The sequence below is a fragment of the Euprymna scolopes genome, chromosome 7 (genome assembly GCF_053919585.1).
Source record: "Euprymna scolopes isolate OS-2025 chromosome 7, ASM5391958v1, whole genome shotgun sequence".
NCBI classification, from domain to species: domain Eukaryota; kingdom Metazoa; phylum Mollusca; class Cephalopoda; order Sepiida; family Sepiolidae; genus Euprymna; species Euprymna scolopes.
In genome coordinates, this window is record NC_136488.1 from 161,479,644 (window position 1) to 161,503,754 (window position 24,111).

The following is a 24,111-nucleotide window of genomic DNA, read 5'->3' on the forward strand; positions in this document are numbered from 1 at the left end:
TATACAGATTAGCTACCCACTGAAACTATTTTTCATCTCAGGATTTATACAGACTAGCTACCCACTGAAACTATTTTTCATCTCAGGATTTATACAGACTAGCTACCCACTGAAACTATTTTTCATCTCAGGATTTATACAGACTAGCTACCCACTGAAACTATTTTTCATCTCAGGATTTATACAGACTAGCTACCCACTGAAACTATTTTTCATCTCAGGATTTATACAGACTAGCTACCCACTGAAACTATTTTTCATCTCAGGATTTATACAGACTAGCTACCCACTGAAATTATTTTTCATCTCAGGATTTATACAGACTAGCTACCCACTGAAATTATTTTTCATCTCAGGATTTATACAGACTAGCTACCCACTGAAACTATTTTTCATCTCAGGATTTATACAGATTAGCTACCCACTGAAACTATTTTTCATCTCAGGATTTATACAGATTAGCTACCCACTGAAACTATTTTTCATCTCAGGATTTATACAGATTAGCTACCCACTAAAACTATTTTTCATCTCAGGATTTATACAGACTAGCTACCCACTGAAATTATTTTTCATCTCAGGATTTATACAGACTAGCTACCCACTGAAACTATTTTTCATCTCAGGATTTATACAGACTAGCTACCCACTGAAATTATTTTTCATCTCAGGATTTATACAGACTAGCTACCCACTGAAATTATTTTTCATCTCAGGATTTATACAGACTAGCTACCCACTGAAACTATTTTTCATCTCAGGATTTATACAGACTAGCTACCCACTGAAACTATTTTTCATCTCAGGATTTATACAGACTAGCTACCCACTGAAATTATTTTTCATCTCAGGATTTATACAGACTAGCTACCCACTGAAATTATTTTTCATCTCAGGATTTATACAGATTAGCTACCCACTGAAACTATTTTTCATCTCAGGATTTATACAGACTAGCTACCCACTGAAACTATTGTTCATCTCAGGATTTATACAGATTAGCTACCCACTGAAATTATTTTTCATCTCAGGATTTATACAGATTAGCTACCCACTGAAACTATTTTTCATCTCAGGATTTATACAGACTAGCTACCCACTGAAACTATTTTTCATCTCAGGATTTATACAGACTAGCTACCCACTGAAACTATTTTTCATCTCAGGATTTATACAGACTAGCTACCCACTGAAACTATTTTTCATCTCAGGATTTATACAGACTAGCTACCCACTGAAATTATTTTTCATCTCAGGATTTATACAGACTAGCTACCCACTGAAACTATTTTTCATCTCAGGATTTATACAGATTAGCTACCCACTGAAATTATTTTTCATCTCAGGATTTATACAGATTAGCTACCCACTGAAATTATTTTTCATCTCAGGATTTATACAGATTAGCTACCCACTGAAACTATTTTTCATCTCAGGATTTATACAGATTAGCTACCCACTGAAATTATTTTTCATCTCAGGATTTATACAGATTAGCTACCCACTGAAACTATTTTTCATCTCAGGATTTATACAGATTAGCTACCCACTGAAACTATTTTTCATCTCAGGATTTATACAGATTAGCTACCCACTGAAACTATTTTTCATCTCAGGATTTATACAGACTAGCTACCCACTGAAACTATTTTTCATCTCAGGATTTATACAGACTAGCTACCCACTGAAACTATTTTTCATCTCAGGATTTATACAGACTAGCTACCCACTGAAACTATTTTTCATCTCAGGATTTATACAGATTAGCTACCCACTGAAATTATTTTTCATCTCAGGATTTATACAGATTAGCTACCCACTGAAACTATTTTTCATCTACGGATTTATACAGACTAGCTACCCACTGAAACTATTTTTCATCTCAGGATTTATACAGACTAGCTACCCACTGAAATTATTTTTCATCTCAGGATTTATACAGACTAGCTACCCACTGAAATTATTTTTCATCTCAGGATTTATACAGACTAGCTACCCACTGAAACTATTTTTCATCTCAGGATTTATACAGATTAGCTACCCACTGAAACTATTTTTCATCTCAGGATTTATACAGACTAGCTACCCACTGAAATTATTTTTCATCTCAGGATTTATACAGATTAGCTACCCACTGAAACTATTTTTCATCTCAGGATTTATACAGATTAGCTACCCACTGAAACTATTTTTCATCTCAGGATTTATACAGATTAGCTACCCACTGAAACTATTTTTCATCTCAGGATTTATACAGATTAGCTACCCACTGAAACTATTTTTCATCTCAGGATTTATACAGATTAGCTTCCCACTGAAACTATTTTTCATCTCAGGATTTATACAGATTAGCTACCCACTGAAACTAGTTTTCATCTCAGGAATTATACAGATTAGCTACCCACTGAAACTATTTTTCATCTCAGGATTTATACAGATTAGCTACCCACTGAAACTATTTTTCATCTCAGGATTTATACAGATTAGCTACCCACTAGAAACTATTTTTCATCTCAGGATTTATACAGATTAGCTACCCACTGAAACTATTTTTCATCTCAGGATTTATACAGATTAGCTACCCACTGAAACTATTTTTCATCTCAGGATTTATACAGATTAGCTACCCACTGAAACTATTTTTCATCTCAGGATTTATACAGATTAGCTACCCACTGAAACTATTTTTCATCTCAGGATTTATACAGATTAGCTACCCACTGAAACTATTTTTCATCTCAGGATTTATACAGATTAGCTACCCACTGAAACTATTTTTCATCTCAGGATTTATACAGATTAGCTACCCACTGAAACTATTTTTCATCTCAGGATTTATACAGATTAGCTACCCACTGAAACTATTTTTCATCTCAGGATTTATACAGATTAGCTACCCACTGAAACTATTTTTCATCTCAGGATTTATACAGATTAGCTACCCACTGAAACTATTTTTCATCTCACGATTTATACAGACTAGCTACCCACTGAAACTATTTTTCATCTCAGGATTTATACAGATTAGCTACCCACTGAAACTATTTTTCATCTCAGGATTTATACAGATTAGCTACCCACTGAAACTATTTTTCATCTCAGGATTTATACAGATTAGCTACCCACTGAAACTATTTTTCATCTCAGGATTTATACAGATTAGCTACCCACTGAAACTATTTTTCATCTCAGGATTTATACAGATTAGCTACCCACTGAAACTATTTTTCATCTCAGGATTTATACAGATTGGCTACCCACTGAAACTATTTTTCATCTCAGGATTTATACAGATTAGCTACCCACTGAAACTATTTTTCATCTCAGGATTTATACAGATTAGCTACCCACTGAAACTATTTTTCATCTCAGGATTTATACATATTAGCTACCCACTGGAACTATTTTTCATCTCAGGATTTATACAGATTAGCTACCCACTGAAACTATTTTTCATCTCAGGATTTATACAGATTAGCTACCCACTGAAACTATTTTTCATCTCAGGATTTATACAGATTAGCTACCCACTGAAACTATTTTTCATCTCAGGATTTATACAGATTAGCTACCCACTGAAACTATTTTTCATCTCAGGATTTATACAGACTAGCTACCCACTGAAACTATTTTTCATCTCAGGATTTATACAGACTAGCTACCCACTGAAACTATTTTTCATCTCAGGATTTATACAGATTAGCTACCCACTGAAACTATTTTTCATCTCAGGATTTATACAGATTAGCTACCCACTGAAACTATTTTTCATCTCAGGATTTATACAGATTAGCTACCCACTGAAACTATTTTTCATCTCAAGATTTATACAGACTAGCTACCCACTGAAACTATTTTTCATCTCAGGATTTATACAGATTAGCTACCCACTGAAACTATTTTTCATCTCAGGATTTATACAGATTAGCTACCCACTGAAACTATTTTTCATCTCAGGATTTATACAGATTAGCTACCCACTGAAACTATTTTTCATCTCAGGATTTATACAGATTAGCTACCCACTGAAACTATTTTTCATCTCAGGATTTATACATATTAGCTACCCACTGGAACTATTTTTCATCTCAGGATTTATACAGATTAGCTACCCACTGAAACTATTTTTCATCTCAGGATTTATACAGATTAGCTACCCACTGAAACTATTTTTCATCTCAGGATTTATACAGATTAGCTACCCACTGAAACTATTTTTCATCTCAGGATTTATACAGATTAGCTACCCACTGAAACTATTTTTCATCTCAGGATTTATACAGACTAGCTACCCACTGAAACTATTTTTCATCTCAGGATTTATACAGACTAGCTACCCACTGAAACTATTTTTCATCTCAGGATTTATACAGACTAGCTACCCACTGAAATTATTTTTCATCTCAGGATTTATACAGACTAGCTACCCACTGAAACTATTTTTCATCTCAGGATTTATACAGATTAGCTACCCACTGAAATTATTTTTCATCTCAGGATTTATACAGATTAGCTACCCACTGAAATTATTTTTCATCTCAGGATTTATACAGATTAGCTACCCACTGAAACTATTTTTCATCTCAGGATTTATACAGATTAGCTACCCACTGAAATTATTTTTCATCTCAGGATTTATACAGATTAGCTACCCACTGAAACTATTTTTCATCTCAGGATTTATACAGATTAGCTACCCACTGAAACTATTTTTCATCTCAGGATTTATACAGACTAGCTACCCACTGAAACTATTTTTCATCTCAGGATTTATACAGACTAGCTACCCACTGAAACTATTTTTCATCTCAGGATTTATACAGACTAGCTACCCACTGAAACTATTTTTCATCTCAGGATTTATACAGATTAGCTACCCACTGAAATTATTTTTCATCTCAGGATTTATACAGATTAGCTACCCACTGAAACTATTTTTCATCTCAGGATTTATACAGACTAGCTACCCACTGAAACTATTTTTCATCTCAGGATTTATACAGACTAGCTACCCACTGAAACTATTTTTCATCTCAGGATTTATACAGACTAGCTACCCACTGAAACTATTTTTCATCTCAGGATTTATACAGACTAGCTACCCACTGAAACTATTTTTCATCTCAGGATTTATACAGACTAGCTACCCACTGAAATTATTTTTCATCTCAGGATTTATACAGACTAGCTACCCACTGAAATTATTTTTCATCTCAGGATTTATACAGACTAGCTACCCACTGAAATTATTTTTCATCTCAGGATTTATACAGACTAGCTACCCACTGAAACTATTTTTCATCTCAGGATTTATACAGATTAGCTACCCACTGAAACTATTTTTCATCTCAGGATTTATACAGATTAGCTACCCACTGAAATTATTTTTCATCTCAGGATTTATACAGATTAGCTACCCACTGAAACTATTTTTCATCTCAGGATTTATACAGATTAGCTACCCACTGAAACTATTTTTCATCTCAGGATTTATACAGATTAGCTACCCACTGAAACTATTTTTCATCTCAGGATTTATACAGATTAGCTACCCACTGAAACTATTTTTCATCTCAGGATTTATACAGATTAGCTACCCACTGAAACTAGTTTTCATCTCAGGATTTATACAGATTAGCTACCCACTGAAACTAGTTTTCATCTCAGGATTTATACAGATTAGCTACCCACTGAAACTATTTTTCATCTCAGGATTTATACAGATTAGCTACCCACTGAAACTATTTTTCATCTCAGGATTTATACAGATTAGCTACCCACTGAAACTATTTTTCATCTCAGGATTTATACAGATTAGCTACCCACTGAAACTATTTTTCATCTCAGGATTTATACAGATTAGCTACCCACTGAAACTATTTTTCATCTCAGGATTTATACAGATTAGCTACCCACTGAAACTATTTTTCATCTCAGGATTTATACAGATTAGCTACCCACTGAAACTATTTTTCATCTCAGGATTTATACAGATTAGCTACCCACTGAAACTATTTTTCATCTCAGGATTTATACAGATTAGCTACCCACTGAAACTATTTTTCATCTCAGGATTTATACAGATTAGCTACCCACTGAAACTATTTTTCATCTCAGGATTTATACAGATTAGCTACCCACTGAAACTATTTTTCATCTCGGGATTTATACAGATTAGCTACCCACTGAAACTATTTTTCATCTCAGGATTTATACAGATTAGCTACCCACTGAAACTATTTTTCATCTCAAGATTTATACAGACTAGCTACCCACTGAAACTATTTTTCATCTCAGGATTTATACAGATTAGCTACCCACTGAAACTATTTTTCATCTCAGGATTTATACAGATTAGCTACCCACTGAAACTATTTTTCATCTCAGGATTTATACAGATTAGCTACCCACTGAAACTATTTTTCATCTCAGGATTTATACAGATTAGCTACCCACTGAAACTATTTTTCATCTCAGGATTTATACAGATTAGCTACCCACTGAAACTATTTTTCATCTCAGGATTTATACAGATTAGCTACCCACTGAAACTATTTTTCATCTCAGGATTTATACAGATTAGCTACCCACTGAAACTATTTTTCATCTCAGGATTTATACAGACTAGCTACCCACTGGAACTATTTTTCATCTCAGGATTTATACAGATTAGCTACCCACTGAAACTATTTTTCATCTCAGGATTTATACAGATTAGCTACCCACTGAAACTATTTTTCATCTCAGGATTTATACAGATTAGCTACCCACTGAAACTATTTTTCATCTCAGGATTTATACAGATTAGCTACCCACTGAAACTATTTTTCATCTCAGGATTTATACAGATTAGCTACCCACTGAAACTATTTTTCATCTCAGGATTTATACAGATTAGCTACCCACTGAAACTATTTTTCATCTCAGGATGTATACAGATTAGCTGCCCACTGAAACTATTTTTCATCTCAGGATTTATACAGATTAGCTACCCACTGAAACTATTTTTCATCTCAGGATTTATACAGATTAGTAACCCACTGAAACTATTTTTCATCTCAGGATTTATACAGATTAGCTACCCACTGAAACTATTTTTCATCTCAGGATTTATACAGATTAGCTACCCACGTAAACTATTTTTCATCTCAGGATTTATACAGATTAGCTACCCACTGAAACTATTTTTCATCTCAGGATTTATACAGATTAGCTACCCACTGAAACTATTTTTCATCTCAGGATTTATGCAGACTAGCTACCCACTGAAACTATTTTTCATCTCAGGATTTATACAGATTAGCTACCCACTGAAACTATTTTTCATCTCAGGATTTATACAGATTAGCTACCCACTGAAACTATTTTTCATCTCAGGATTTATACAGATTAGCTACCCACTGAAACTATTTTTCATCTCAGGATTTATACAGACTAGCTACCCACTGAAACTATTTTTCATCTCAGGATTTATACAGATTAGCTACCCACTGAAACTATTTTTCATCTCAGGATTTATACAGACTAGCTACCCACTGAAACTATTTTTCATCTCAGGATTTATACAGACTAGCTACCCACTGAAACTATTTTTCATCTCAGGATTTATACAGACTAGCTACCCACTGAAACTATTTTTCATCTCAGGATTTATACAGACTAGCTACCCACTGAAACTATTTTTCATCTCAGGATTTATACAGACTAGCTACCCACTGAAACTATTTTTCATCTCAGGACTTATACAGATTAGCTACCCACTGAAACTATTTTTCATCTCAGGATTTATACAGACTAGCTACCCACTGAAACTATTTTTCATCTCAAGATTTATACAGACTAGCTACCCACTGAAACTATTTTTCATCTCAGGATTTATACAGATTAGCTACCCACTGAAACTATTTTTCATCTCAGGATTTATACAGACTAGCTACCCACTGAAACTATTTTTCATCTCAGGATTTATACAGATTAGCTGCTCACCAGAAACTCTTCTAAAATCAAACATGGTTCATAATTAAAAAATATTCTATTTCAAAGGCAATAAAAGCTCATTAATTGTTAAAACTTTTTTTTCAGGTGGGATATTCATTTTGATTTTAAAATTTGGTGAAGAATACAACGAAGAACCTCCTTGTGTGTCATTCTACACTGTTCCATTCCACCCAAATGGTAAGATCACATATTCTACATGTTTTTATGTTATCGTCGATTCCATAAAGACACTTTAAATAGATTTTTCTTAATTTTGAGATGAGGATTGATTATTCATATTATTTGGATTCTTCAGACTACTGGCATAGTGGATAAATTACTTGGTAAAATTCAGTTGTAAAGTTACACTCTCATCGAGGTTGAAAGGTCAATCCTCAGTGCGGGCAACACTCCAAAATACAATTATGAACTACTTAGAACTTCTACTGAGTCATGGCTGACAAAACGAGAGCATGCTTTCCCCATGGATTAAATAAAATTTAATAAAATTAAATAAAATTTAATAAAAATAAATAAAATTTAATAAAATTAAATTAAAGGTTCTGTTCGCAATTCTGTGAGATTTCCGAGTTGGACAGAAAGAGTTCCAAGTAAAACAGAAAGATTCGTGAGTTTGCCAAGATACATCTGAAGAAGGTTGGAGGTCACATCAATCGAAACTGAAAATAACACTCAAGGTGAGAGCAGTAGTCTGAAGAATCCAAATAATACAAACTTTAAATGTATCTATGAAAATTTAATTGTAAGTAGTTATATATATATATATATATATATATATATATATATATATATATATATAGATGCATAAATACATTGTTTGATATTTTCATGAACTAACTGTACATGTTAAAATGTGTCCTTGTTCATAAGTTGTCGAGAACCATTCTTGTAGAAAAATGATCCGAAAAGGGATGCCAGAAGAAATAGCTATCATAAATATCATAAATAAAATGATCCAGTTACGAATATTAAATGTAGTTACCACAAAAAATTGCAGTGTCAATCCAATTAGAGAAGCTTTGAATTGTAAAGAATTCCAGGTAAAAAAAAAAAAATGATAGTATTAATGCAGTCAGTGTCAGTAGAACGTAGTTCCCTTCTTGTGAAAAAACAAAAAGCTATGACTGAAAAATTTAAAGAGACTATTTCATACATCGATTCCAGTAACTGATTTGTTTGCTCTTATAACTCATAGCTATAAATATGCACCCCTGGCTATAAATATAATCGTCCAAATCTTTGTGATCATACCCTAACATAGCTAAGATTCGTTTCTTTGCTGCTTCAGTTACTTGGAGGCTTTGGGTAGCAATTTTATATTATGGTGTACCAAAAAGGCATCATGTTATGTTATCTACATGAATGGCACCCATGTAAACGGGCGCATGTGTGTGTGATACATGTATTTCGGACATACCTGCATGCGTCATTGATTTTGTTCACCTGCGATTCATTTTGTTCTTGGAGGGGAGGCTGGAACCTGTTTGGACGAATATTCATTCACTTCCAAGAATGCTGGTTGGTTTTATATACTTTTTATTCACTTTCCAGGTGGCGAGCGCAGAAGAATGGAAAGTGAATATCTTTGCTTGCGTGGTTACTTCTAGGTCTCTATTTTTACATGCGTCAGCTCCCTCCCAAATGAAGGGGGGACGACCTACCTGTTAAACTGTCTGCTCTGCTCAACGTCCAAATTCCAACTCAATCATCTCCAGCTAACCTGATCTAGGTAACATACACGTAGATCCGAGCAGCTGACCAGCTCTTCTGGTAAACTTGTCTACAATATGATTTACCATATTTTGACAGTCTTTCAACATTCTTCACATTCATCTCCTATCCATCTCTCCGGTTAGATAGATAAATAGATAGATCGACACTTTCTTGTGTTCTACCTACTATATAACATTCGCATAATCTCATCTGATTGAACTACACAATATTTACTTTCTCAGCAGAATTCGATTTGATAAGTGTCATCAAAACAGTGATTCCAAGCCGTCTAACTGTAGAGGTCATACAAAACCTTCTGTAGGAAACTACACAGAAAGTACAGTTTTCGAAGAATTCCATTTAATAATACGTACATTCTTAATCTTACTTTATCTCTATATATAAATCGACACTTTCTTGTGTTCATAACAGCAATACCAGTCAGGGACCTGTTCTTGACAATGAGCTCGGCAGAAAGTAAACCACTTTGGTGGCCTTTTAGCTGTTAGGCTGAGGTATTCATGCTGAGTAGTACCTAAGAGGTCCACCTTTTCAGGCCGTGCCTCCCAACTTTTGGGTGGGGTAAGATCTTTGCTTATTGCTTGAAGTACTCTGACCATACAATGCTGATGGGGCTGCCCAAGCAATTTTTAGAAGGTCAGATCAATCACTTGGAAAATAAATGGATATATGAAGATATAAAAAACAAAATCGACATCATTATTTTATGTATTTATTAATTTAATAGTGTCTAATATGTGAGTAGAGCTAGGTAGTAAATTTTGAAAATATATATTGCAATTAATCGACATATATTTTCGAAACTTACTATATATATATATATATATATATATATATATATATATATATATATATTGTGTATATTTAGGCAGCATTTTCTCATTTAGACAAATATTATTGAATAGCACGGAATTCATTTCTACAATATGCTTGAGGATGATAGAAGTACTTCTGTTGAAAGCGCTCGCACTTATGGATCCAACATATACACAATTTCGAGAAGAACAAAAGGACTATTCGGAGATTGGAGAAGATAAAAAGGAAAATTGTAAAACAGAATAATTCCGTGCTATTCAATAATATTTGTCTAAATATATATATATATATATATATATAATTATTCCTATAATTATTTTAATACCTACAGACACTAGTGTTTCATCCTTTCGGAAATTATCAGTACAAAGATTTACGATTACAGCTGGTCGGGAAATTCAAGCCCAGCCACGAAGCCATCTCTGACTTCATTAGCAAGGAACAAACCACACAGCTAATGTCAACTGCAAGAAATGCAGTTGAAATTAACACTTATATAAAGCATAAATGTCTAGATGACGAGAATGATCTAATGATTATAATACCATAATCTGCGCATGTAAGCTTAAGTGACTGACTTTAATTTCAACTTTAAAGTACTGAACAGTAAGAACCGAGTTCTTAAAAGGGATTGTCATAATTATTACTATAATTATTTTAATACTTACAGACACTGGTGTTTCATCCTTTCAGGAATCAAAAATGTTTCATTAAAGAAAGTATATTCAATATTTCTGGTGCATAATTAATTCATGCAATTTCTTAATGCTTTTTCAGTTGATGCAACAACTGGACACGTGGAATTTGACACATCAGAATGGAATGATTCTCAAAGTATTATAAAACTATTATCTTCAATACAAGTGAGTATTTACTCCAGTATTTATTTCAGTCAGATTCGTTCAATCAATACCATTGAATAGCAATGAAATAAATAAATAAGCTGTAGATATTACTGCAAGTGTTTAAATGAAATAAGATTTTAAAATATTCAACAAAATGAAATTATAAAAGAGATTGAGTTTCGACATGTTTTATTTGAATACAAATTTCTTTTGATGAAAATTGCACTGTACCCTGACTTCAATGATATCACAAACAGGGCCAACAAAAGAAAAAAGAGTGCCTAAAACTTTAAAATTTTTAATTTTCATATTGAGAGTGGAAATATCAACTTAAAATAAAGCAACCTCTCTAACTGGCAACTTGGAACTCATAAGCAAATTCACCATAAAAGCAATTTCTAACTTCTGTTTAACAGATAATAAAACCATATATTTAAAAAAAAATCGATTTGTCGATTCTATTTTAGCGCCCATTATTGTTTTATTATTATTTAATTATTTCGTTATTATTTTATTATTATTTTTTATTGTTTTATTATTTATTATTTTTTTATTATTGTCTAATTTCTAATTTATTATCAAAAGATTATTGTTTCATTATTATTTCATTATTATTTCATTATTATTTCATTATTTTTTATTATTATTTAATGTTTTATTATTATTTTATTATTGTTTTATTATTTTTTATTATTGTTTAATTTTTAATTTATTATGAAAACATTATTGTTTCATTATTATTTCATTATTATTTCATTATTTATTATTATTATTTAATTGTTGTTTTATTATTATTTTATTATTGTTCTATTATTTTTTAATATTGTTTTATTATTTTTTTATTATTGTTTTATTATTTTTTATTATTGTTTAATTTTTAATTTATTATGAAGTAATTATTGTTTCATTATTATTTCATTATTTTTATTATTATTTAATTGTTGTTTTAGTATTTCGTTATTGTTTTATTATTTTATTATTGTTCTATTATTTATTATTTTATATTATTGTTTAATTTTTAATTTATTATGAAATAATTATTGTTTCATAATTATTTCATTAATGTTTTATTATTTTATTATTTCTATATTTGTTTTATCATTATTTTATTATTATTTCATTATTGTTTTATTATTTTTTCATAATTATTTTGTTAATGTTTTATTATTTTATCATTATTTCGTTATTTGATTTATTATGATTTTATTATTATTTCATTATTATTTTATTATTGTTTCATTATTGTTTTATTATTATATTATTAGTTTTATTATTCATTATTGTTTTATTATAATTTAATTATAGTTTAATTATTGTTTTATGATTGTTTTATTATTATTATTATTATTATTATTATTATTATTATTTCATTATTGTTTTTTTATTGTTTTCTAATTATTTGACTGTTTTATTATTATTATTTAATTATTTTTTATTATTATTTTTATAATTGTTTTATTATTTTAATATTGTTTTTTATTTATTATTTCGTATTTCATTATTATTTTATAATTGTTTTATGATTATTATAATTATTATTATTATTATTTTATTATTATTTAATTATTGTTTTGTTATCGCTTATTTTATTTTATTAATGCTTACTATTAATTTTATTATTTCATTATTGCTTTATTATTGTTTTACTATTATTTTTTATTATTTCATTATTATTTTATTATTTCATTATTGTTTTTATTGTTTTATTATTATTTCATATTGTTTTATTATTTCATAATTGGATCATTTTTGTTTCATTATTGTTTTGTTATGGTTTTATAATAATTTCATTATTGTTTTATTACTGTTTTATTCTTGTTTTAATATTTTATTATTCCTTAAAAATTGTTTCAAATATTATTAGTTTATTGTTTTATTTTTATCTTACTATTGTTTCTTATTGTTTTATTATTATTTTATTATTGTTTTATTGTATTATTTTTTATTTTATTATTGGTTTATTATTGTTTTATTACAATATTCCTATTATTTTGTCATTATTTCATTATTGTATATTGTTTTAAATTATTTCATTATTGTTTATTATTTATTTAATATTGTTTTATAATTAGACCATTATTTGTTATTTTAGTTTTATTAGTATTTTATTAGTATTTCATTTTTTATTTCATTATTATTTCATAATTGTTTTATTCTCATTTCATTATTATGTCATTATTTCTTTTTTATTATTTTGTTATTGTTTTTATAGTTTTATTATTTATTTATTGTTTTATTATTATTTATTGTTTTATCATTATTTTATTTTCATTATAATTTCATTATTATTTCTGTATTTCTATAATTATGTTATTATCGGTTTTGTATTATTTTGATTGTTGTTTTATTATTATATTATTATTATTATTATTATTTCATTATTATTTTATTGTGTTATTAATATCATGTTATAGTTTTATTAATATTTTATTTTTGTATTCTTATTTTATTATTGTTTTTATATTGTTTTATTATTTCATTATTATTTTATTATTAATTTAATATGATTTTTTATTGTTTTATTTTTATTATATTATTTTTCCATCATTGTTTCATTATTATTTTATTATTATCTGTGATATTGTTTTTATTATTGTTTCATTATTGTTTTTTATTATTTTATTATTTTTTGTTTTATTGTTGTTAGTATTGTTTCATTATAGTTTTATTGTTTGTATTACTATTTTAGTTTCATTATTGTTTCATTGTTGTTTTATTACTTTTTTATTTTTGTTTTATTGTTTTATTATTGTCTTAATTTTTATTATTGTTTTATTACTGTTTTTTATTGTTTTTTTATTGTTTCATTGCTATTGTATTATTATTTTATTAATTTTGTTTTGCTTTTTATTATTTTTATTTTCGTTTGATTATTGTTTATTATTGTTTCATTATTTTTTATTACTGTTTTATTACTGCTTTATTGTTTCATTATTGGGATCTTGTTAAGATATGGTCGACAGATCAATTTTTTAAATATGTGGTTATAAGCAAAAACAATAGTTACTTGTCATGTCGAAAATAATTTTATATATCCAAAAATTAGAAAATACATTTAGAAAATTATTTTTATGGAAAATTGGATGAAATTGCATTTTCTCTAGATGTGAACACTTTAAAGATTGCGATTAGAGGGGACATACTTATCTCTCTTTTCGCTACTGTAATGGCTGACATTTGACGTTTTCTTTTGGATTATAGCACTAAATTTTTTTCCTAAAAACTAGTAATGGGAACATTTCAATATTTTTACTGATTCCGTACAAAATTCCCAATTCCGATACAATTACCAATTCTGATTCCAATTCTGTATAAATCTCTAAATATTTAACTATAAAACTGTAATTTGTCCTAATTAGCGCAAAAAACACATGTTGAATGTGCATATATTTTCTCAAACATAAAAATACATTTGTGGCTGAGCTTAGTTTGGCTGGGAGTTCAAAATCAATAAATATTTATTATATTGTTATTGCTACCAGCAGTGGAAGATTTTATTTATTTATTTTTTTTTACTCACTTTCACTCCAAACAACGTAAGGGGCTTCTAATTGGGACTATGCCTAAGAAAGATAAATGCAACATAAACCAACATTTGTCTACGTCGAATTTGAACTTCTGCATATCAGTACAGTTTGGGAAGCATGCAGGAAGAAAATTCCAAAGTCTAGTGGTTCTAGAGAAGAAGCTATTAGAATAGAATACTTTCTGACATTTAGTGACCTCAGAAATGAAGAGGTGTGATTTTGTTGGTAACCGGGATTGTCGGGGATATGTTCGTTGAGGGAGGCATAAATGCAACGAGTTCATCAGAGCACATTCCATTAAATTACTTGTAAAACAGGCACAGAGATGCAACATTGTGGCGATAGGACAGGGGGCGTGGCCTAGTTGACAAATTGGAGCCTATTAAGATTGAAGACTTTTTGGACTTTATCTAAGAGGGAGAGTCTAGTGGTAGATGCAATAATACTTGATACATGGGCGAATGGTGGCTTTGTAGAGGTACAGGATACTCTGAGAGGTGAATAATTTTCTAGCACATTAGAGGGAACCTACCTTCTTTGCAACAACCTTTCAAACAAAATCAATTACAGAAAGATCATTAAAGACATCGTTTTTGGCATCGGAAAATAGGCACATTTTTTCCGATATCAATCCCAACACCACAAAAATTCCAATTTTTCTGATGCTGATTCGGATTAATTGTCCCAACACTAATAAAAACATAATAACATTGCTCTACTCGATAGATTTTCGTAATTTTTGGATATATTACTATTTTCGGTATGACAATTAAGTACTGAAATTTTTGCTTAAAACCATATATTTAAAAAAATCGATCTGTCGACTCTATCTTAGCACACACCCATTATTGTTTTATTATTATTTCATTATTGTTTTATTATTATTTCATTATTGTTTTATTGTTATTTCATTATTGTTTTATTGTTTTATTATTGTCTCATTGTTGTTTTATTGTTTCATTATTGTATTATTATTTTATTGTTGTCTCATTGTTTTATTATTGTTTTATTGTATCATTGTTTTATTATTGTTTTATTATTGTTTCATACATCCTTCTATAATAGCACATATTCTAATCATTTGTAGGATCTTCTCTGTAATCCTGTTCTTGAAAAGAACGTCTTAAATAAACAAGCAAGAAATATGTTTATCAAGTCACCACATACTTATCAACAAATTGTTGCTGATTGTGTAAGGTACAGCCAAAACTTTGAGTGTAAGTTTTTTTGTTCATTTTGAAATGATAGAATTTCTCTGTGTAGAATAAAAATGAGATTTACCGGTATAAATAAGGCCTCCAACTATTGGCATTTATTTATCCCCCCCCCCTCACTCATTTGTTGTATCCTTGTCCCTTTAGGGCTCCAATGTTTGATTAACAAGAATTTCCATCCCTACTCCCTTTGGAGTCAGGTAAGTCAGCCTATAAAAACATTGTACTTAAATCCAAGGTAGCTGATCAGCGGCTTGGTTCCCACCAGTTTTGGCAAATAACAAATAGGATCCTGAACAGAAGTGTGCGTTCTATCCCAACCATTATCAATGGACCAGAGGTCATCTCATCAGCGTCAGACAAGGCCAAACTATTTGCAAAGAACTTTGCAGCTAATTCTACCCTATGCGACGAAGGCCATCAACTCCCCATATTTCCTCCTATAACACAGAACAAGCTAGGTAACATACAAATATCCGTACATGAGGTCGCCAAGCTAATCAAGAACCTGGATTCCAGTAAAGCAACTGGCCCTGATGGCATCCCAATTATAGTGTTAAAAAAGCTTCAACCAGAACTTGCTCCCATATTTACGAAACTATTTAAGCGCTGCCTTAAGGAGAAGTGCTTTCCGACTCCCTGGAAGACCTCATCAATTTGCCCTGTATTCAGGTGATAAGTCATCTCCCTCTCAGTACAGACCAATAAGTCTCCTGTGTGTTATGAGTAAGTTGCTGGAATCCATATTAAATAGAGAAATAGTCAACCACCTCAGCAGGAATAACCTTCTTAGTAACACACAATATGGTTTCCGCTCTGCAAGATCTACTGCAGATGTGCTGACGGTTATATCCCACAGGATTAGTGAATCTCTTGACAAAGGCTTCCTTTCTAGGGCAATTGCTCTTGACATATCAAAGGCCTTCAACAAGGTAAGGCATAAGGGCCTACTTCACAAGATTTCCAGCTACGGTATAGCTGGAAATGTTTTCTCAATCATTAAATCATTTCTCTCCGCTAGGCTCATAAGAGTAGTGGTAGATGGACAAAAATCGGAGGCCTGCAATATAAATGCTGGAGTCCCTCAGGGGTCAATCCTGGGCCCAAATCTCTTCCTGATCTACATCAATGACCTCCCTAAACACATACTTAAATCATTCGTTGACATCTATGCTGATGACAAAACCATCTACGGCAACACATCAAAGGCTGTAAATGACAAAGTTCTCTCTGATTCTCTCTCCTCTGATCTTGAGCGCGTGGTTCAGTGGGGGAAGATGTGGCTGGTTACCTTTAATGCATCTAAAACCAAACTCCTATCCTTACATCATCAACGCTCTGATCCCCATCTGGCATCAATTGTGATGGATGGCTCTCGTCTGGGTGAGGCCCCGTGTTTTGACAAGCTTCTGGGTTTGACCTTTACTCCTGATCTGAAATGGAACACGTACATCAAGTCTGTTGCCAAGGTCACTGGAAAGATGGTGGGATCCTTCTACCGCTCCAGAAGATATCTCACTACTGATGCAATTCTCTATCTATATAAAAGCCAAGTACGTCCAAGGATGGAATACTGTTGCCATATCTGGGCAGGAGCTGCTAAAAACAGCCTATCCTGCCTTGACAGAGTACAAAATAGACTTCGTGGCTTAGTGGGGGATGCCCTTTTCTCTACCCTGCAACCTCTCTCCCACAGAAGAGACATTGCGAGCCTATCCTTGTTTTATTTCCATGGCAGGTGCTCGTCTGAACTGCAATCTCTGGTCCCCCCTCGCCAATCTTTCATGAAAAACACCCGTCTAGCTGAATCCACTGTGAAAAATTTCCCCCACTCTATATCTGTGCCTAAATCAAAACGCGGATTCCATGAGCAAAGCTTCTTTCTTAGAACTGCACGCCTGTGGAACTCTGTTCCGTCTGCCTGCTTCCCACCGGACTACAACTTGGATGTCTTCAAGTCCAACGTTAACAAATTCCTAATGAACCGCCCCCTTAAGTAAACACTTCATCAAATCTCCACACTAACGTACTGTACTTGCAATAACCCTTATCCCTGAGTGACTTCCGGGCCTTGATAAGTGGTGATCACTGTGTAAAAAAAAAAAAAAAAAAAAAGTCTCTTTTCAAACACAAATGGCAGACTTTAGTGACAAAGCACACAACGGCAGTCACTGAAAGCCATCGCACTTCTTCTCTGATACATCTTGAACTGGTTGACTATTTCTTGGTAAAGCCCTAAACGGCAGTTAGAAGGTAGCTATCATTTATCCTCGAATCCTTGCTTGCATTACAACAAAAGTCCCTGTAGAAAAACTTCTGCACGAAAAGAGCCAGAATTAAGGGATGCGCATGTGCAACCTGTCACTTGAACTCTTCACTTAAAAAGTTCTCATTTGCAAACTTAACATCTTCCTCCTTTCTGAATAATTACTTTTGTCTTGCATTATATTCCATTTGATCGAAAACAGGAGGAGATAACTGCGTTCTATCATTTAAGTTGCTTTGTGCAGAATTCGATGACACTATCTTTCAGGCCAACCATCTTGCTTTTCTCAATCTACTGCATGCTTTTTTCTGAAAATCAGCTCAAGCACATCTTTTACTGAATCGTTTTTCATAATTTTTGGAATTCATACTAATTTCGATATGACACTTAAGTACATAATAATGTTTTTCTCTGAAATACCTTTGTTTGAAAATACACAATTGTATCAGATGACACACTATAGTAAAGTTGCACCAAATATTGTTTCATTCAAATGAGAGTATTTTTGCCAACTTAGCAAAAGTTGGAGCCCGTACATTTTGTCATCTTGATTCTACATCACCTAGACCAACTTTTTCAAATTTTCTTCTGCATGCCAGTTCAAACAGGAAAATATTTTTATTTAAAACTAGTAGGGAACACCCGTTGTTGCCCAGTCATAAAATAAGCTTAAATATATTTTGATTTATGTATATTTGAACTATTACCTTTTTACGCAAATATTACGCAAGTATAAATCATGTAGAATATCTGCATGAATATAATTACACGTAATAGTCAACTAAAGATGATCATCCCATGAGAAAACCAGAAAAAAAAATAGGGAATTAATTAAAATGAATGTTTAAAAGAATATGCAAATTAGCTAGATCTTTTGCAGATGAATGCAATTCCACGACCTATATAAAACAAGGTTGTATTTTCTTTTTAAATATAAATAGAAAAAAGGGTTTTTAATATGAATATCAATACACAAAATAAACAAATTTATCAGTTTTTAATATGTATAATGATAAAAAAATAATCCCTATGTATAATAATAAAAAATAATCGCTATGTATAATAATAAAAATAATCGCTATGTATAATAATAAAAATAATCCCTATGTATAATAAAAAAAATAATCCCTATGTATAATAAAAAAAATAATCCCTATGTTTAATAAAAAAAATAATCCCTATGTATAATAAAAAAAATAATCCCTATGTTTAATAAAAAAATAATCCCTATGTATAATAAAAAATAATCCCTATGTATAATAAAAAAAATAATCCCTATGTATAATAAAAAAATAATCCCTATGTTTAATAAAAAAAATAATCCCTATGTATAATAAAAAAAATGATCCCTACGTATAATAAAAAAATAATCCCTATGTATAATAAAAAAAATAATCCCTATGTTTAATAAAAAAATAATCCCTATGTATAATAAAAAAAATAATCCCTATGTTTAATAAAAAAAAATAATCCCTATGTATAATAAAAAAAATAATCCCTATGTATAATAAAAAAATAATCCCTATGTATAATAAAAAAATAATCCCTATGTTTAATAAAAAAAATAATCCCTATGTATAATAAAAAAAATGATCCCTACGTATAATAAAAAAATAATCCCTATGTATAATAAAAAAATAATCCCTATGTATATTAAAAAAATAATCCCTATGTATAATAAAAAAATAATCCCTATGTATAATAAAAAAAATAATCCCTATGTTTAATAAAAAAATAATCCCTATGTATAATAAAAAATAATCCCTATGTATAATAATAAAAATAATCCCTATGTATAATAAAAAAAAAATCCCTATGTATAATAAAAAAAATAATCCCTATGTATAATAAAAAAATAATCCCTATGTTTAATAAAAAAAATAATCCCTATGTATAATAAAAAAATAATCTCTATGTTTAATAAAAAAAATAATCCCTATGTATAATAAAAAAAATAATCCCTATGTATAATAAAAAAAATAATCCCTATGTTTAATAAAAAAATAATCCCCATGTATGATAAAAAAACAATCCCTATGTATATTAAAAAAATAATCCCTATGTTTAATAAAAAAATAATCCCTATGTATAATAAAAAAAATAATCCCTATGTATAATAAAAAAATCCCTATGTATAATAAAAAAATCCCTATGTATAATAAAAAAAATCCCTATGTATAATAAAAAAAATCCCTATGTATAATAAAAAAAAAATCCCTATGTATAATAAAAAAAATCCCTATGTATAATAAAAAAAATCCCTATGTATAATAAAAAAAATCCCTATGTATAATAAAAAAAATCCCTATGTATAATAAAAAAAAAATCCCTATGTATAATAAAAAAAATCCCTATGTATAATAAAAAAAAAATCCCTATGTATAATAAAAAAAATCCCTATGTATAATAAAAAAAATCCCTATGTATAATAAAAAAAAAATCCCTATGTATAATAAAAAAAATCCCTATGTATAATAAAAAAAATCCCTATGTATAATAAAAAAAAAATCCCTATGTATAATAAAAAAAATAATCCCTATGTATAATAAAAAAAAATCCCTATGTATAATAAAAAAAATCCCTATGTATAATAAAAAAAAAATCCCTATGTATAATAAAAAAAATAATCCCTATGTATAATAAAAAAAAATCCCCATGTATAATAAAAAAAAAAATCCCTATGTATAATAAAAAAAAAATCCCTATGTTTAATAAAAAAAAAGGCGCAGTTTTTCCTCTCTGGACACAACTGAAACATAAATAAAACGATTGAAAGATAAGGAATGCTATAAGAATCCAAACGTTGATAAATGGTATGAACTACGTTTGATTACTTATGGAATCGTCCATGACAAGAATTTAATATTGAATTTGAAGACGACCATCTTGTAATTAGCAGAGAAGTAGTTTTACTGGCATAAGTTCTTGCTATACCTGATTATTTTCTTTTTTTTTTGTATTTTCTTTTGTGTCTTTTTTTCTTGTATTTTAATGTTGAGTTAATGAAAAAATAGAAAAACGCCATACACAATGTTATATTTTTTATATAACATTTCTTCACTTGTGTGAGATTCCCTCAGAGTTGTATGCATTTCTCTGTGTTCTACATTGTCCCTAGTGGGTCCAGAGATACTTCCATAGACCACAAAACAAAATCCCTTTCGTGTCCACTGACCAGCGTAGACTGACTGCCAAAAATGGTTTTTGTAACTGTATTACAACCCACACTTCTTTTTCTGATGTAAATTTTCATTGTTATATATGTATTTTTTTAGTTTAAAATGTAAAACGTCCGGTATCATACTTCAATTGTGCTCTAAACAAAAACATTCATTTCGAATGTGTCCCTGTCATATCCAAAAACCTACTGTTGATTTTATATGTTGAGCTATTTGGCTTATGTGGTTATAAAACTTCTCAAATGCAGTTGTGAGGTCAGACTGTGTAAGATGTTAACTTTGGTCGAAATCGCCTGTTCTTTCTTTCATCAGATTATTTTAATTATTAATTATTGATACTTATCGGAAACATTCCAATACAAAACCTATTTAAGAACACTGCCGAGCACATGAAGTTCCTTCGGCCCAACCGTTTTCGAGTCCATAGGGAACACACACACACACACACACACACACACACACACACACACACACACACACACACACACACACATACAAAGTTCCTTTTATATAATAGTAGAGATAAAGATTATTTTCTTATTATTTATTATTAATTTCTTTCTTTATTGGTCCCCCGACAAAAGGAGGGGGGAACAGTAAATTCACCCTTGTCCGTTCGTCTGTCTGCACTTTTCTCAATAATACGCCTTCAAATTTTTTAAAATTTTGCACAAACATTAAACATGATATGAGTAAAAGGTGACAGCATGGATTTTCCGGGAAAACTCCGGTTGCCCTCCCCCCCTCCTAGGGTTGCTTTTTGGGTTAAAATGACTAGAATTGACACTTTTGTGCTTATTAAAAAAAATTTGATGCCTTGGATTTTTATAAAACTTTCTGAAAAGTTGTAACTAACTGATTTCTATATAATTTTGTTTGTCTATACTTCGCGATAACTCTTGGGTGTGCCCCAGTGGCTCTTTTAGGGCTAATAAAAACACTCCATTTTTGGGACTATTTTACCATATTTGTCCAAAATTTTCTGTGTATGTCTATTTAGCAGTTTTGCATGGTGCTGAACTCAAATTTAAATATGTTAAGGCTTTGAGGACTTTGGGGGCTAAGTGGAGGGAGGGAATGATGGATTTAGTCATTTCTCTTTTTGCAAGGTGCAGAACACAAATTTACATATGTTAAGGCCTAAAACTGCATCGTTTGTTCATTTTCACCAGGATTTGACGTCCCCTGAGGAGTTTTGTGGTTAAATGGGGGAGGGAGAATGCTGAACTTTATCATTTTTTTTTATGCCTCATTCACCGTGCACTCACGGGGACCATGCATGCTTCATTTGTTTATTTATTTTATTTTATTCTATAAGCGATGTTTCTGACAAAGGAGGAAAATTTGCTGTTTTATGGGTCAGAAGCTATCCATTTAAGACTTCTAACTTTTGACCTTGAGGTGTGCGTGTGTGTGTTTTAGCTGCTTACATCAAGTGGCTTTCAGTCTTGTCTGAAGCAATTCCCATACAAAAAAATCTAGTGGAAAATTCCACTTTCTACCTCATTTTAACCTTACGTGGAAATTTCCAATTCTAGCATAATTTTTTGAAATCCGCATCTAAATATTGTTGCAGATTATTTACATTTCTTGTTCTTTTTTCCAGGTGGTTTCAATCCAAGTACGGAAGATGAATACGAATCCCCAAAACAGAATCCTTGGATTCGAGAAAACATGCAATTAGCACAGAAATCCTATCAAAACCTTCAAAAAATCTCTTTCGAAGATTATCACTTCACTTGGTCGGATATTGCAACTTGTAAAGCAAAAAACGACATCGAAAATTCTTGTAAGTTTCATTTTTTTTTTTTGTAACGTTTATTTATTTTGGTAGATTGAGACAAAGGATTGATGTGCAAGAATGGAGATGGATTGGAACTCAGATGTGGAGAAAATATATCTTGAAAAATTCTTGTAAGTTTTATTTTTTGAAACGTTTATAGGAGCTAATCTTCACATGGACCGCAAGATCAACTCCTATAATATTTTTGTAACGAGACGATCGTCAAATGGAGGGTAAACAAAGCCTATCTGTAAACAACAATGATATGTATTTATTTAAGTGACTTGCACTGTTGGGTGTAGGTTGCCGACAGTAAAGACAGTGTCACAGTGTGGTAAGTAATAACACAGCAAGAAAGGCAATGTACTTTCAAGTGAAGATAGCTTTGCTCGGTTTCTAAGTGACGGACACAGAAGAGAGGATGTCTTTCTTCATAGATACCAAGAAGCACTATGTCTGACCTACAAATGACAAAGATCTTGAAAGTAGTCCTTTGATAATTTGGTCAAAATTAATCTGTCCGGGAGTCTAATTAGTCGTTGTGTGACTAAACCATGGTAACTTTTTACTTTCTTTCCACCTTGTAAATGATGACTTTGATAGGTTTTCCGGTATGCTGAAAACGAATACTGTATTTAAATTTGGCATAAACAAGTAGTCTTCCAGATATTAAGCAATGTAATTCCATACATTATCACTGGTGGCCATTTTGTATGCACAAGCCAGCATACTTTTGATGCGCACACTAG

General features: G+C 30.7%; 1 protein-coding gene across 2 annotated transcripts in view; it reads left to right on the forward strand.

Moving 5' to 3' along the window:
* LOC145280113 (ubiquitin-conjugating enzyme E2 U-like) overlaps positions 1 to 24,111 on the forward strand; it is a 66,329-nt gene that overhangs the window by 28,902 nt on the left and 13,316 nt on the right. For both annotated transcript variants that reach the window (XM_080131866.1, XM_080131865.1), the window contains exons 3-6: positions 8,083 to 8,175; positions 11,326 to 11,411; positions 16,008 to 16,137; positions 23,186 to 23,368. In XM_080131866.1, the coding sequence (XP_079987992.1) occupies positions 8,083 to 8,175; positions 11,326 to 11,411; positions 16,008 to 16,137; positions 23,186 to 23,368 (492 nt within the window). The remainder of the gene's footprint in view (positions 1 to 8,082; positions 8,176 to 11,325; positions 11,412 to 16,007; positions 16,138 to 23,185; positions 23,369 to 24,111) is intronic.